General features: G+C 41.2%; 1 protein-coding gene across 4 annotated transcripts in view; it reads right to left on the bottom strand.

The window, feature by feature from the left end:
- sdk2a (sidekick cell adhesion molecule 2a) overlaps positions 1 to 11,216 on the bottom strand; it is a 124,790-nt gene extending 113,574 nt beyond the window's left edge. For 2 of the 4 annotated variants that reach the window (XM_084744072.1, XM_084744073.1), the window contains exon 1: positions 10,771 to 11,216. In XM_084744072.1, the coding sequence (XP_084600198.1) occupies positions 10,771 to 10,933 (163 nt within the window). In that variant the 5' untranslated portion in view covers positions 10,934 to 11,216. The remainder of the gene's footprint in view (positions 1 to 10,770) is intronic. The other 2 variants (XM_084744074.1, XM_084744075.1) reach the window with 1 other exon arrangement.
- Between the last annotated feature and the right edge of the window lie 3,013 nt (positions 11,217 to 14,229).

Here is a 14,229-nt window from a genome sequence, read left to right as displayed (position 1 = left end):
ATGTAGCGTTAGAGGATGTATGAGTCCAGTGTGTCATCGAGCCACGTTTCAAGTCTGCTCAAAATATCCCCAACACAGAAGTGGTAAAAATTGCCCCAACTACGTAGATGAAATGTTGACCCCATATGAGCCGGTACGCAGCCTTAGATCCTCGAGTGCAGGTCTCCAGGTGCTTCGATAGTCGAGGCTTAAATCTAAAGGTGATTGAGTTTTTTTCCATCAAGGCTTTGGAACAAGCTGCCTGAGGAGATAAAGCTCACAGAATCAGTAACGTCTTTTAAATTCTTAAAACCCATTTTTATAGACCTGCTTTAATGTGATGTCGTCTATTTAATCTATTTTTTCATGTTTTAATTCTTTTATTCCTTTTATTTGCGTTTATTTTTTATTGACATTACGTGATATCATCCTATTATCCATTTCATTTATTTATTTATTTATATTGACAACATGTGATGATGTCTCTGCTTTCTTTCCCCTTTATTCTTATTAACTGTTATCGACATGTTTTCTTTTCCTTTTTTTTTTTTATCTCTTTTACCGCTCTCTCTTATTTTTACTATGCTGTGGTGTCTTTTGCTTGTGTCTTAGTTTTACTTCAATTTTAGTTTGATTTTATCTTCCTTGTTTAGCCTCATTGTTTTGACTCCATGTTGTCATATTGCCTTCTGGGTATCTTGCTCTTTTTTTGTTTGTCAAAGCACTTTGTAAACTCTGTTTGTAGAAGTGCTATATAAATAAAGTCATCATTATTATTATTATTATTATTATTATTATTATTATTATTATTATTATTATTATCATTATTATTATTAGTATTATTATTATTATTACAATATAAGGTTGCATGGGGCACACTAGAAGAGTAGGGATGTCACTTCTTTATATGTTGCCACTCATTGTGTTCTCAAGAAATTAGCTGTAAAAATACTGTGACAGTGTAAATTTTAACACATTCACCACAGAAATCACTGGCTGAAGTTGGCTTTTTAAGGTCTACACATATCTCCCGACATGAAATTTGCTTTATGAGAGGAAAGCCGGCAGTGTTGGACAAAAGCTTTGTCTGGGCTTTCACTTGAGGTTGAATCCCGCCATATGCTTTCAGTCTCACACCTGAAGCGCTTTCATGGCTTACGCTGATGGGCCAAGGAAAGGGAATCCAGATGTGACATGAGCCATAGAGCAGAAGCCCGCAGTACTGCTGTCAGCTCCTATCATCACCACACTTCTTAACTGACACTCTGCTGATGTTAGAGGCAAGGACAGTGATCAAAGATATGTGTGCATTAAAGTGCTGCCATGCTACAATGACAACCAGCTCTCCTCTGCTATGCATACCAGACAGGAATTCCTTATCAGCCAACACAAAAGCTCTGCTGGATGAGATTATTGGTAGGAATTTCTTTAGATTTATCTCAGGTTGATGCCTTTACATGTTCTGTGCTTTAACATCCACACTGACATCCCCCGGTATCTCTGTTGCAAGCTATTTGTTAGCAGCGAAGGTGGAGTACTGTCAAACTGTGACAGGAGTGGGGAGGGCCTCATCTTGAGCTCTGCCTATCTCGGCAAAGAGAAGAAGGCAGGTGTTGGGAAACAAAAGTGATATCAAACATGATATGGAATCCCATGTGGCCGAGAACAGGACAATGGGGAGTGAGAGTCAGCTCTGGTCCTAATCAATACTGAGCACAAGGCATTGAGATGCAGCTTGAGGCATTTCGCCAGGCCCCCTAGTGGGACTGGTAGGCGTGCTGCCAAGCACAGCCTGAGCAGAGCAGCAAACTCAGCCCTGCAGATGGAGAGCGTTGGGGCTCTTTCTTCCCAGACGAGACCCTGCTCGTGGACAGAAAGTATGCCATGCACGGAAATAGTTTCGCCACTCACCCAGCCCTGCCAACCTGCCGACCCCTGACCCCACCTCCTTGCAAGGTGCTTATACAGAAGATGCTCTCTTCAAACAGCAAGGTAAAAGATCATCAGCTGGAAGGTGCAGGTTTAGTAGTCGAACAAGCAGCAGTGAAAAATAACTAGAAGCAAAAACTAACTCTTCATTCATGTGGTATTGGGATTAATGAGAAAAAAAATATATGTTACCAACTGGGAAAATTGACACAAACACCCACTCAAGTCAGAACAATAACTTGGAAAGTGGGCTAAAAATTTTAGAACACAACGTGCAGAGTTGACATCTTATACGCAGAAACTTGGCAGAGGAAAGTAAATGTTTGGTTGATGGTAACAAATGTTTTACTAATTAAGATAACATAATATACTTACTTTATTGTCCCCAAGAAAATTGGCCAGGGTAACAGCGCTACACACAGCTGCAGTCAACTAAATACAATGCAGTACGTAACCCAACAAGACAATAAAGTGGTTCAATAGAAACACAACAATAAATACATACAACAAAGCATATTCCCATTAGGGATGTTCCTGGTGACTAATTTCCCTGACGATTAAATGAAAATTTAATATACACTAATCAACTAGTCTAACAGTAAGAAAAACTCAGAAAGCAGTTAAAATTGAGCACAGTTTATTAATTGATAATGTTTAACACTATCTGCAAAAATATAGTGTGTATTAAGAGCCATTTGAAGCCGTTAATCACAGCCGACAAATGCCAAATTGTATTTTAAATGCTGCTGAAATGTGTGCTGCAATACAAACATTACACATTAACTTACAAAAGATGACAGAAACTCACTAAATGCTTCACCTTTGCCAGCCTGACAAAGAGTGCTAGTAGCCTGCTCTGCTTGCAGGTTAATGTTCATGTCTGTGCTTAACGTGGTCAGTCTAGTGAATATACATCAGTTTATTCTATAACAGTCTACATTCAACATTATTTTCATTTTCTAGATTAAAACACTGACAAACTGCGCTGGTTTTATGAACTGTCATCTGTCCGACTTTGCTGGCGTACAGCGACGACGCAGCCCCGACTGGTGGCGGGCGGGTGCATAACATCTTAGAGACAACAGACATTGTGCATGAATCAAATATTGATAAACTGTTTAACCAACTAGTATTTCCGGTGCCGACTGGCGAGGGTGGCAACATTTAATCGTATAGTTGGCTAATTGCACACATCCCTAATTCCCATATTGCGTACCAATTTTGCTTCCATATAGTTTGTAATATGGTATTATGTTGTATTAGAGGGACCAAGATTATGTATAAAAGTTATTAATTAGCTTTAACCCTGATAACAAGTCTGGTAGTATTTTATACAATCTGGAGATATCAAATATCGAACCAGTATTTTCAATCTCAAGTATTGTTTTGGTATTGAGTATCCTAATAATAAACTTGGTATTGGCATCAAAGTCAAAATTTTGGCATGGTGACAATAATAAATGGTTTTTCAATAGTTTTATTTCCTCTCAAATTGTTTTCACTCAGTTTTAGTGACAGAGGGAGCTAGACTGACCTCAATCTCTACTGAGCGAAACATTTAGAAACCGATTTGTGAGTCTACAGGGTCCATGTAATTTCCACCGATATCTGAAACACAGCTTCCCAGTTTGGAAAATGAGACCCTCTGAGAAGCATGTGAATGTAGCATAAATATTTTTTTTCCCTTTCTTCTCCAGCTCCACATGTTGTTGGGCTTGGTGTTCATCTGACTCCCTTATAGTTCCTTTTCCATTTTTCTGTATTGAGTGAAACAGCAATTTTGGCCTTTCTATCCACATCAACATTTACTGCAGGGAAACTTGCTGCTGGTGGTCGAACAACATAACCAAGTGTTGTGATTGGCTTGGTAGAAGAATGGGGCAGAATGTGAATTCATTCGTGTGAATGTACAAAGAAAAATGGATTGGTACAACCAGTTGTTTTTACTAGGAGATGGAATAAAAAAAACATGGGCCCACCACTCCCCACCGCCGCTTCTCCCCCCATTTCTCCATTTCTTTGCCTCTTTTGCCATTTTATTCGCAACACAAGAATACACTCACCAGTCCCCAGGAGGGGCAAGCTGAATGAGAGAAGAGATTCAGTGCGCACATTATGCTGTAAAAAGCATTGTTTCTCACCACAGTTTTCCTTGAGTTGCCTTTGTGTTGTTTAAATGTTTACATGGAACAGCTTGGGGGCTTGAAGACAGATGTATGGTCCAAGAATACCCCCTCAGTACAATCCTTCTTTTCCCTGGATGAAAGTAATGACACCATTTTGAACGCTTTTCAAATCGCTTCTTAGAATGATGCTTTGATGAAGCAGCATGCTCAACATCTTTGCTCCCTTGTCAAAACGATATTAGACAAATTAAACGAATAGAGACACTTCGAATCCCACTCTCATTCCAAGGTCATTTCCTCTTTCAATTTCTGTCCCAGCTCAGGGCCTGTTCTGAGACATTTCTTTTTGTGCTTGATAGTTGACGAGGTGCCTCCTGGTCCTGTGTCAGATTGATTAGACTTTTAGCCAAGAGAATTAATATGTGAAGAATTCGTCTGTTTCCCCCTACAGCGCTTCTCCCCTCAGCCTCATCAGTAAACAAGGAGACATGAAAACAAAACCACTCCCAGCTATGTGATTAAAATTGGCCCCAAAAGAAGAACTTGCCTCCTCAGTCAATGCTGCTATTGGAAACACTAATTTGAGAAGCCCATAGCTTTCCCAAACTCTATTTTTCAGCCCGTAAAACAAAGAAGGGCCGTCAGATCAGTCTGCGTAACATGATTCTGTGGGGTGAAGATTTTGCTTTAACCCACAGGTTGCATCATAGTTTTTATTCTCGGTTACTGTGTTTGTACTTTGGCTGATAAAATTCTCAACACAATTTCACATACTAATAAATACTTAAAGGACTAGTGAGGTGGATTTAGTGGCATCTAGTGGTGCATTTGTGGATTGCAAATGCCTCACATCACTCTCTTTTACAAGGGCCATGAAACTTGCAAAAAAAAATGAAAGGCATATCTAGAGCCAGTGTTTATTTTGTCCGTTATGGGCTAATGTAGAGTCTAGGGCTCTGACGATAACAATATTACCACAATACCACAGTCACCTGAAGCCTGCAAATTTTGTTTTGAAGGGTCAGTTTCATGCTATACCAGTGTGCAATTCATTTGAGATCAGTGCTGTGACACACAACAAGTCAGGTACACAACCGCCGATTGTTTGATAAGTCAAGTTGACCCAAGCATTCATGGGCTTCCCAGTGGCAGCCAATAACATGCTCACAACAGCAACAGTTTTCAACACAGAAAAATGGATGAATTGCTACAGAAGACATTTGGCGTTACGATGGTACGACGCTAGCATTGGCATTAGCTTGACGTTAGTCTTTCCCTGCGTAGCTTACTTCACTTCACTTCACTTTTCCAGCAGTTAGTAAACAACAGACAAGACTTTTCCTGGTCTTGAAAAGCTATAATTTCTATTAATTAGGAGTCACACCATAATTTGTACTGCCCCACACACACATTACACACTGCTCAATTCCTTAAAAGAGCTACGCAACACCAGTTCATCAAATACTGATGTCTTTGTCACGCCCATCTGTGTCTCATACTGTTGCACAACATACATCATATTTTGGGTTCAAAATTGTAAATTCTGTTTCACACATCATATGACATAAATGAAACGAGACAAAGTGATGCAAGTCACACGACGCAGTAATGTTATGTATCTTAAAACTTGAAATAACATTAACTTATTAAGGCTTATTAAGGCACCAAGGCAGGTAACAAAACATCTCTAGACAACTTAGGAATGAGAAAGGCCTGTGAAACCACAACAGTTCTTCTTTCAGGTGATTATAGCCCAATCAAAACATACTTTAATTATAAATGAATATTGTATCGCATTTCTGACATATTCTACCAGTATGAATCCTACACACTGGACTTTTAATAGTAGCACAGCAAAACTAAACTCCTGCATAGTAAGTAACAGTTTCAGCCAGCTACCCAAATATGGCAGCATGACAGACACATGGTGGGAGATAGGACTCTTTGCCCCATGCAAATAGCCATTACCATAGCCCTTTGGGCAAATGGCAATTACTGGGCAAGGGGTGAATGCCAAAACCCTGCGGTACAAGTTAATTTGATTACATTTCCATTATGAACTATAAACACAGTTTTGCTGCTCGACTGAGCCAATTAAAGGCCTCCTGAAGCTAGAAAGCGTTGACAGTGCAGCGGCCCTATTGTTCTTCAACAAAAAAGCAGATCAGAATCATTTGTCACATTTAAACAGGTTTGAGGCACTTGTACTTTCTGTCTTTTCTAAAACATTCCCATTAATTATTTTTTTAAATGCGTATCAGGCTTTTTCATTAATTTAGTTCAAATATCGCTGCCAGTGAGCGCAGACTTTTTTTTTTTTCTAATTCAGCTGTGATATGTTCCATCTTGGTGAATAAAGCATCCTGTGGCAACATGAATAAACATGTGTAGACAGCATTTGGCAGCCAGAGAAAAAGCAGCCAAGCAGCCAGACATGGGAGACTAGGCACTGAAGACACACAAGGAGTCTGATTTGGAAGTCAGGCTGCCACCGCGTTTCACCTGAGGCTGTGCAAGCCACTAGCTGGTCTTTCTGGGCAGGAGCCACGTTGTGAAGAAAACAAGCATTTAGTCCAAATTTCAGCAGACATCTGTTAGCTCTCTGGAGCAGAAAACATGTTTAATTAACTATATTTTGCCAAACGGGGAGATACATATGTCATAAATATGCACTGTGTGTAATTATGGTATGGTAGCTGGGAGTTACAGCACTCCCACGTCACTGTGCCTCATGTGGGACTTGTGACGTGATCAAAGTGATTTAAGTTTATGAAAATGCAATGATTTCATCACATAGGGTTCAAGCTTTAGTATCATGTCTAAAATCAGATGCCGGAGGCCAATGTGGCGTTGATGCGAGTATGTGGGTCTACTTTTGTGGAGCTACATACAAAACCGATTAAGCTTTCTATCATTTGTGATGGAGTGTTGTACGTGTGGGCGCATTCGATCGGGTTTGTCATCACTCTTTGTTGGAACCAGGAGATGCCTTTGATTCTATTAAAACTGTATTATATTTCTCTTGATGGAGTTGTGTAATCGTGTACACATTGATTTTTCTATCTTCCTGTGGATGTGTTTGCATGCGTGCGTGTGTTAGTGTGTCAGTGATGTAGATGAATTATGATCCGGTGCCCGCATTAGAGCAGGGAGTTTTAATCACACAAGGATTCAGAGTGTTTTAAACAAATGTTTTTTTTGTAAGCATGGTGGATTATCATAAGATTTAAAGATTTGGAAATGGCTGACAGCTGTCAAGCAGCATAATAACGTACGTCCAGAAAATTATAGCAGCTGCAGGTTGGCAGAATGTCAATGCTGCTATCTAGATTAAAGCTCAATAGACAGGAACATACAGTAAGCTCCAGCAAGCACACACACAGACAGTTTCACAGACATAGAAAATACACTCACCAGCTCACTCTCAAGACACACGGGTAGATTTCAGCAGTAGAGGCTTTGAGGAGGGGTGAGAAGACTCAAAGAAACACAAAACCTCACATCTATTTACTTGGTATTGCGATGAGGGGGTCTAAATGAGTCTTAAAATGGCCTGCTGAGAGCAGCCTGTGGCAGGAGAGACATTCCCCCGTGGACTCGATCAGGTATCCTCTTGTGCACTTGAGCAGCCAGCAGCAGTACAGTATTAGACACAGCAGGAGCCTCACTAGGAACCTGCTGAAAAACAAGTGCACGCCACCTCTGGTTCCATGGGGCCCTCGTGTGCCTGTATGTCGCCTAATTTACGACATCCTCAGAGGCCCTAGGCTCTCAGGGACCGACTACAGCGTCTCGTACTTTATGCACAGGCACAGCTGCACCAGCAGTCATTTGCAAACACGGATGCCCCATGAGGACGAGATCTGCTTCCTACTTCAGGAGAACAAGCCCTCTCTGGCTTGCGAGAGGACCTCCCGCAAAGACTGCATCGGCGTCTTCGCTAAAGAACCTAAAGCAGTGATTGTGCGCCATAGAGGAGGTCCTTCTCAATTGAAAGAGCAGGCAGACAGAGGAGTGAATCTCTCACCAATGCTAATGTGCAGCCGGGAACATTCAAGGGGCCTGAATACCAACTGCAAGGATGAGAAAGAGGTCTGTTTGGGGAGGAAAGGTAAAGCCCTGTGAAGTAGCCTTGAAGCGCTCAACAGATCCTCACAGACTCCAGGCATGTTAGCTCGAGAAAAGAATGGTAATAACAGCTAGAGGAACTGTGCCCTGCATAATAAGACACGCCTGAGACTCCTTTCAGATAAGGTTGGGAGCACTTTAGAGCAATGCGACCTGTTCAAAGACAAACAAGCAAAGGGATTATGCTGCTTGTAGCACTTTGGTGCACGGAGCATTGTGATTATAAGATGGAGAGTGCACAGAGAAGCTACTTCTCATATGGATCAACTTTCAATACGTGACTTTTTTTTTCTACTTTGGGACCCTTTGAAGTAAATGCCTCAAGGATTTGTACGTCAAACATGCGTCTTTCCTTCGCAGTTCTGGGTGTCCCTCTGTAATAAAAGCCACAACCCTGTGGTCGAATTCTGAAGCGTAAGGTCATAATGGCATTTAATGTGAATATACATCAAGACTGCTGATGAAATTCACAGCCCAGTGAGCCCACACAGTATACTTTGTCCTTTATCAACTTACCTTCAGTTCTTGTGACAACTGGCTGTTATGCTTTTCCAATTATGAAACAGAGGCAAGGAGGTTTTGCTCCCTCTGGCCTTTGGTCTAGATCTACCATCTCCTGAAGTCTACATCTCATTACCTCCTCACTGGACAGCAGGTCATCCACTGACACATGACAAGACTTGTCAAGACAGACCAATTACACAGCAATTGTATGATCAGTGTAATAATGTCCATGCCTTTATCCACATATCTCTGACTGTGCTGGATGTGAATGAAACATGAATGCTGTGATTCATTCGTTCTGTCCAATGCAGAGTACAGTCTGAGTGACAATGCAAAACATCAGGCAAACGTAACACAGCCTTCACTGTCCCATGGTTATATTCATATAATAATGATATTCAGGTGGCCTATAGGCAGAAAATCTACAAACAGAGAAACAAGTCTTTATACGGGTTTCAGTGGAGATTAACCACATTTTTACAGACCATGATGACACTTACTTAACCATTAACACCAAGGCTTTTAATAAATGTGAAACAGACATAAACATTTAAAGGCAGAATCAGTAGGATTTGTCTGAGCTGTTTGAAAACCCACCAGAAAGATAGTTTACTATTGTGTCTCACTCTAAGGACACCAAATAGCAACGTTCTGTGTTGGAAAAGCATCCCAAGCACAGCAAAATAATGAGGGAATAAGGAAATACAGGCAGAGGGCAGCCTCTCTGCAAATACAGCAACCTGTAACACATTTCTAGTGGGTCATAAGTGTTCATTGAAAGGGATTATGTTGTTGAATCTCTACGTTGTTTTTTTAAGGAAAATGTTGCATATTATACCTTAAAAGTAGGGATGCATGATAAATATCAGGCACAATAAATTATTGGCTGATAATGGCCTATCCAGCTATACTGGCCTATATCAGTATTGACATATATTAGCTGATAAATATCAGCTCTACTAATATCTGATTTGACAGAGCATGTTATCTGAATTGCTCTATAAGTATATTTGTTAAGTGTTTTGATGATTTTTACTCAAAAAACTAAATGAACATCTGAGAGTCAGAACTGTTTTTTGTTTTTGTTGTGACAGTGATGTCGGTTAGGTTAGAGTATTAAATGTAGAACTGCAACATGTAATCCATTATTTAATTCATCTCCAACTATTTCAATAAGTGATTCATTTATCTGAGTAATTATTCAAGAAAAAAGTTAAAATCCTCTGATTTGAGCTTCTTAAATGTGAATATTTTCTGGTTACTTCACTCCTTTGACATTAAACTGAATTTTGTTGTTGTTGTTGTCAAAACAAGACATTTGGGGAACAATGATCAACATTTTTCACCGTTTTCCTACATTTTATTGACCAAACAACTAGCTGATTAATGAAGGAAAAAAAACAAAAGAGTTGCAGCCCTGATCAAATCATCCATCTTAGCTTTTCTTACTCTCAGGTGTGCATACTGGTTATATGAACTTATTTTACAAAAATGTGAAATTATCGGTTATCTTATTGGTATTTGCCATGAGAAACAGATCATTCTCAGCTATTGTATTGGCTGAAAAAATCCATATCATGCATCCTTGAGGACCCTCACAAAAATATTAACCCGAAGGCTTTTTTAAAAAAAAGTAAAACAGGTACATAAAAGGCTTAACATCAGACAAATCACTTTTGTGTTATCAGGTGAATGTCTGATGCATTTTAAAAAGCTCACAATGACAAATAACACAGGCTCATTTAAAACCAGCCAACATTTGTCACTAAATATTGTGTGTCCAGTTGTGCAGAGGCAGGCTGTGCTCCTGGAGCGTTTGGAGCATGCAGGTGGCCTTGTGGTGCCACTGAGGAATGTGGAGGAGGAGGTGAAAGCGACAGTTTACACATGTTGTTTGACGGATTTAACCTTATTTAGTATGAGTCATAACCGCTCCAAGTTTGCCTTATGAGCTGACCTTTAAAAGCGTACATTTTGCATTTCTGCAAGTTTTTCTTCGCCTCGTGAATATTTTTTTGCCCCATTTACCCCTGCACATCTCTCCCTCTGACTTTCTTGCGCGCTTCTTCGCTCGCTTCCAAAAAACAACAGCCACAAATCTTACCTTGAGCGTGAGCGCTGAGGATGCAAGTCGCCGACAGCAGAATCCAACAGGAGACCCACACCTGTCCGACCTGCCCTGTCCGTTCCCGTCCAGCTGTAACCATGGTCCGCGGCGCCACCGTCGAGCCCCCGGTGCGCCTTCCCCGTCTCCGCGCTGGGAACATGTTGCTCGGTGGCCACGCACTCCCGGGAAGGAAGAGTCCTCCTGGCTGCTGCTGCTGCTGCTGCTGGTCCTGTGCGTCAGACTGCTCCTGGCTCACTGCTGATGAGGGTGACTGACTGACTGACTGACTGACTGACTGGGGGATTGTGGAGAGAGCCCGCTCCGTCAGAGAGCACCAGGCATGCAGACAGACACCCGGTACTATGAAAAGCCTGTGGACAAGTCCCGCATGAGCAAGGCGGAGTCAGTCCAATTGAATTTGCTCGGCTGTCAAGTGTGCGAGACGGAATATTGACATCATCTTCTTACTGTTCCGAATAACCTCTGAACGCATCACAGAGAGAAATCACATTAGTAAAATAAAAAATAAGGGATATAAAACGAGACATTCACAAGTTGCTGATGTCTGTAGATGACAGCTCTTTGCCCAAACGTGTCATATGTCTGTCCTCTGAATTAAAAACAAATATTTTCTTTGATATTTCTTCTACCTCCTAGTCATTGCTACCGTCCTTGAGCAAGGCACTTCAGGAGAGCCAGCTGCTCCATTACAGTTACCAGAGGTAGGTTGCACTGAGGCTTCCAGGTGTGTGTGATGTGTAGAAATAAAGTGTGAATAGACTTCCTGCAGAGGTCAAGGGGGGGTTCATATACTCCAAAAACGCACTCTGTTCTGCTGCGGATTTGTCATTATAGGTGGCCACAGACTTAAGATTCGGGCACTTTTTTTTTATGAATTGACCGTCACACAGAATCTAGCAGTGCGCACAACCTGAGCCAAGCAATACGAGGACAAGTGCTCTGTACGCTACTGCCCCCATGCGGCAGAAGGTGGCAGGAAACATCTATCCGGACAGCCATGATTGATTGTTGTCACATAAAATGCAAAAACCAGGGTTTCAAAACTACCTGATGACAACTAAATCCCTCCAAATAACTGTTTTTTATGTTTTTTTTTACTGGCAGGGATAAAGCATTAACTGGCTCACAGACTAACTGTAAAATGTGTATTTTCTGCATTGCTCCCAGTAAACCCTGACCCTGTGATGTGGTTTAAAGCACAAGAGTCGCACCAGTTCACAGATAAATAGCAGAAAATAGCTTGCACCAGAAAATTTTACAGGTGGAATCAGTGGGATTTGTCTGAGCTTTATGTAAACACACCAGAAAGAGGACAGCAAAATAATGATAAAATTAGTTAATAAAGGTAGAGGACAGGGTCTCTGTGGAGCTACTCTGTGGAATTCAGTACCAGTGGTACCAATGGTACCTTTTATTGGTACTTTATTCTCCTTATAATAATAAAAATGTAGTTTTATTTGTAAAACATATGCACCAACTTCTCAATTTCAACATTTTTACTTATTTTGAATATTGTGCCATTTATTTAGAGCATTTTACACACCACACAATATTAAATCCCTGCCTACCTCCCTCCAAACCCGTCCCTGCACCATCCAGTCTGTCAGTCTGTCACAAGGACATTTAACACTGTTGTTTGTGTCTTGGAGGAAGCACGTGTGATATTCTTACTACCACTGTGCTCACATACTGTAATATTTCCCTGTTAATAGTGTGCAATTTATAAATAATAGGTACATACGCAGTTTTAGAATACTAAATAGCATGTTGATAAGGAATTTCGGACGCAGCTAGTGGCTGAAGTTTGGCTAATTTAGGAAAAATGCTAAGCCAACATCAGCCAACACAGTGGATTATTTTACATCCAACAACATCTTATCCAACATTAATCACCTGTCTATGGAGTTTAAGTTTTTGGGTGCTTGCTACAGGCGTGCTAACGTTAGCTGCTGCAGCTGCTGCTGGGGACTTGGCTGTCAAACACGGTCACTCTTTAGCTTTTCGATATTCTCGCATTACAAATATTGCAGCGAGTGTTGTCTGTGTTGAGTTTTTCAAAATGTAACCACAGTAACGACGACACTGTGATCTGAACAAGCCACAGAGGTAATGTCGCTCTTTCACATATTGTTTCTCTTTATATTATTTATTACTCTCTCACCCAGATGTGCTTCCAGGTATTAGAATTTGGCACCATCTGATTTAACGTGAATTGGTACTTGGTAGTACCTATGTAATTCTGTCAGTACCCTTAAAAGTACCAAGTTCAGTACTCAACCGTTACTAATAATCGAAAGCTATAGTGTTTATATGAGTCTTTACGTTGTGTTTTTTAGGAAAATGTTGTATATTATGCCTTTAATGTTATAATATATTGTTAGAAATTTGTCTGATGTAGTAGCCATTATATGGCAAACTGTTGGATGGTCTGTGAATGCTCTCCACTATCAGAATGCTTCTTCCATCACCAGACAAAGCATAAAAGGCAGGTTTGAGCACACAAGAATGGTGGGCACTTCTGAAAACAGAGGACGGTACATATGGGCTGTGATATCAGCTTTGTTGTCCTTGCTCCTTTTGAACTCACTGAAAAATGCATGCAGGGCGAGGTGAGCTTCAAAGAGCTGTCACAATATTTCTGCCTTTAAAAAGGAGCGCAGCTCTACAGTATTTGTGCCATTAGATTTTGCGAGTTTTTGAAGACCAGCAGTAATATTGACTAACAGGGAACATCCAGGCCACCATGAGCTTGGTAAAGCCTGCTGCTGCTTTTCAAAGTGTAAACAGAGGTGCTACTCTGTGCCTGTGGGATATCGCCTCGCCTCGGTCCCTTTTATGCTGTGCTTTGTATAGTCCCACAGTGAATCTGTTCCCCTGTCCTTTGCACTGCAAATAACCAACTTCCCTCTTCCCCACTATATGCTACGACGTCTCATTGCTACCAGGGACTCATTTGGTGTCATCCATTGCTCCCTCCCTTTTATTTCCTCTCTCTTCACCCCAGCCTGCCACCCCATGCACCAGCCCCCTCCTGATAATGATGTGCTGATTATGAGGCTCTTAGGCCAGCAGATTGCTCTCCAGTCTCATTCGCATGCAGTGGAAAATTGCTGCTGTCTTGGAGCCCCCACCCCGCTGTGCGTATCAGGCAGGTTGACATTAGCAAGCTGCTGGGAACAGCGCTCAGGCACGAGGGCAGGTGCTCTGTCTCTGTCTCTATAACTGTTCTGCAGCAGAGGAAACAGAAGCTGCCTGATGCTACAAGCCATGCTGAGGGGGGGGCACCACAGGCTAGTGTCAAACAATAAGGTATTGTGTAGCTGACATTTATACATTTACTTACTGAGAATAGATATTTTTGCTTTCCAAGTGAGAAACAGTGTGTTAAAGTGTCACACAGAACCTATGAAAACAAACTCATTTACTCATCTACTA

Source organism: Lutjanus erythropterus, chromosome 19 (assembly GCF_056507025.1).
Source record: "Lutjanus erythropterus isolate fLutEry1 chromosome 19, fLutEry1.hap2, whole genome shotgun sequence".
Taxonomy (NCBI): domain Eukaryota; kingdom Metazoa; phylum Chordata; class Actinopteri; order Lutjaniformes; family Lutjanidae; genus Lutjanus; species Lutjanus erythropterus.
This window is presented reverse-complemented; position numbering and strand designations above follow the sequence as displayed.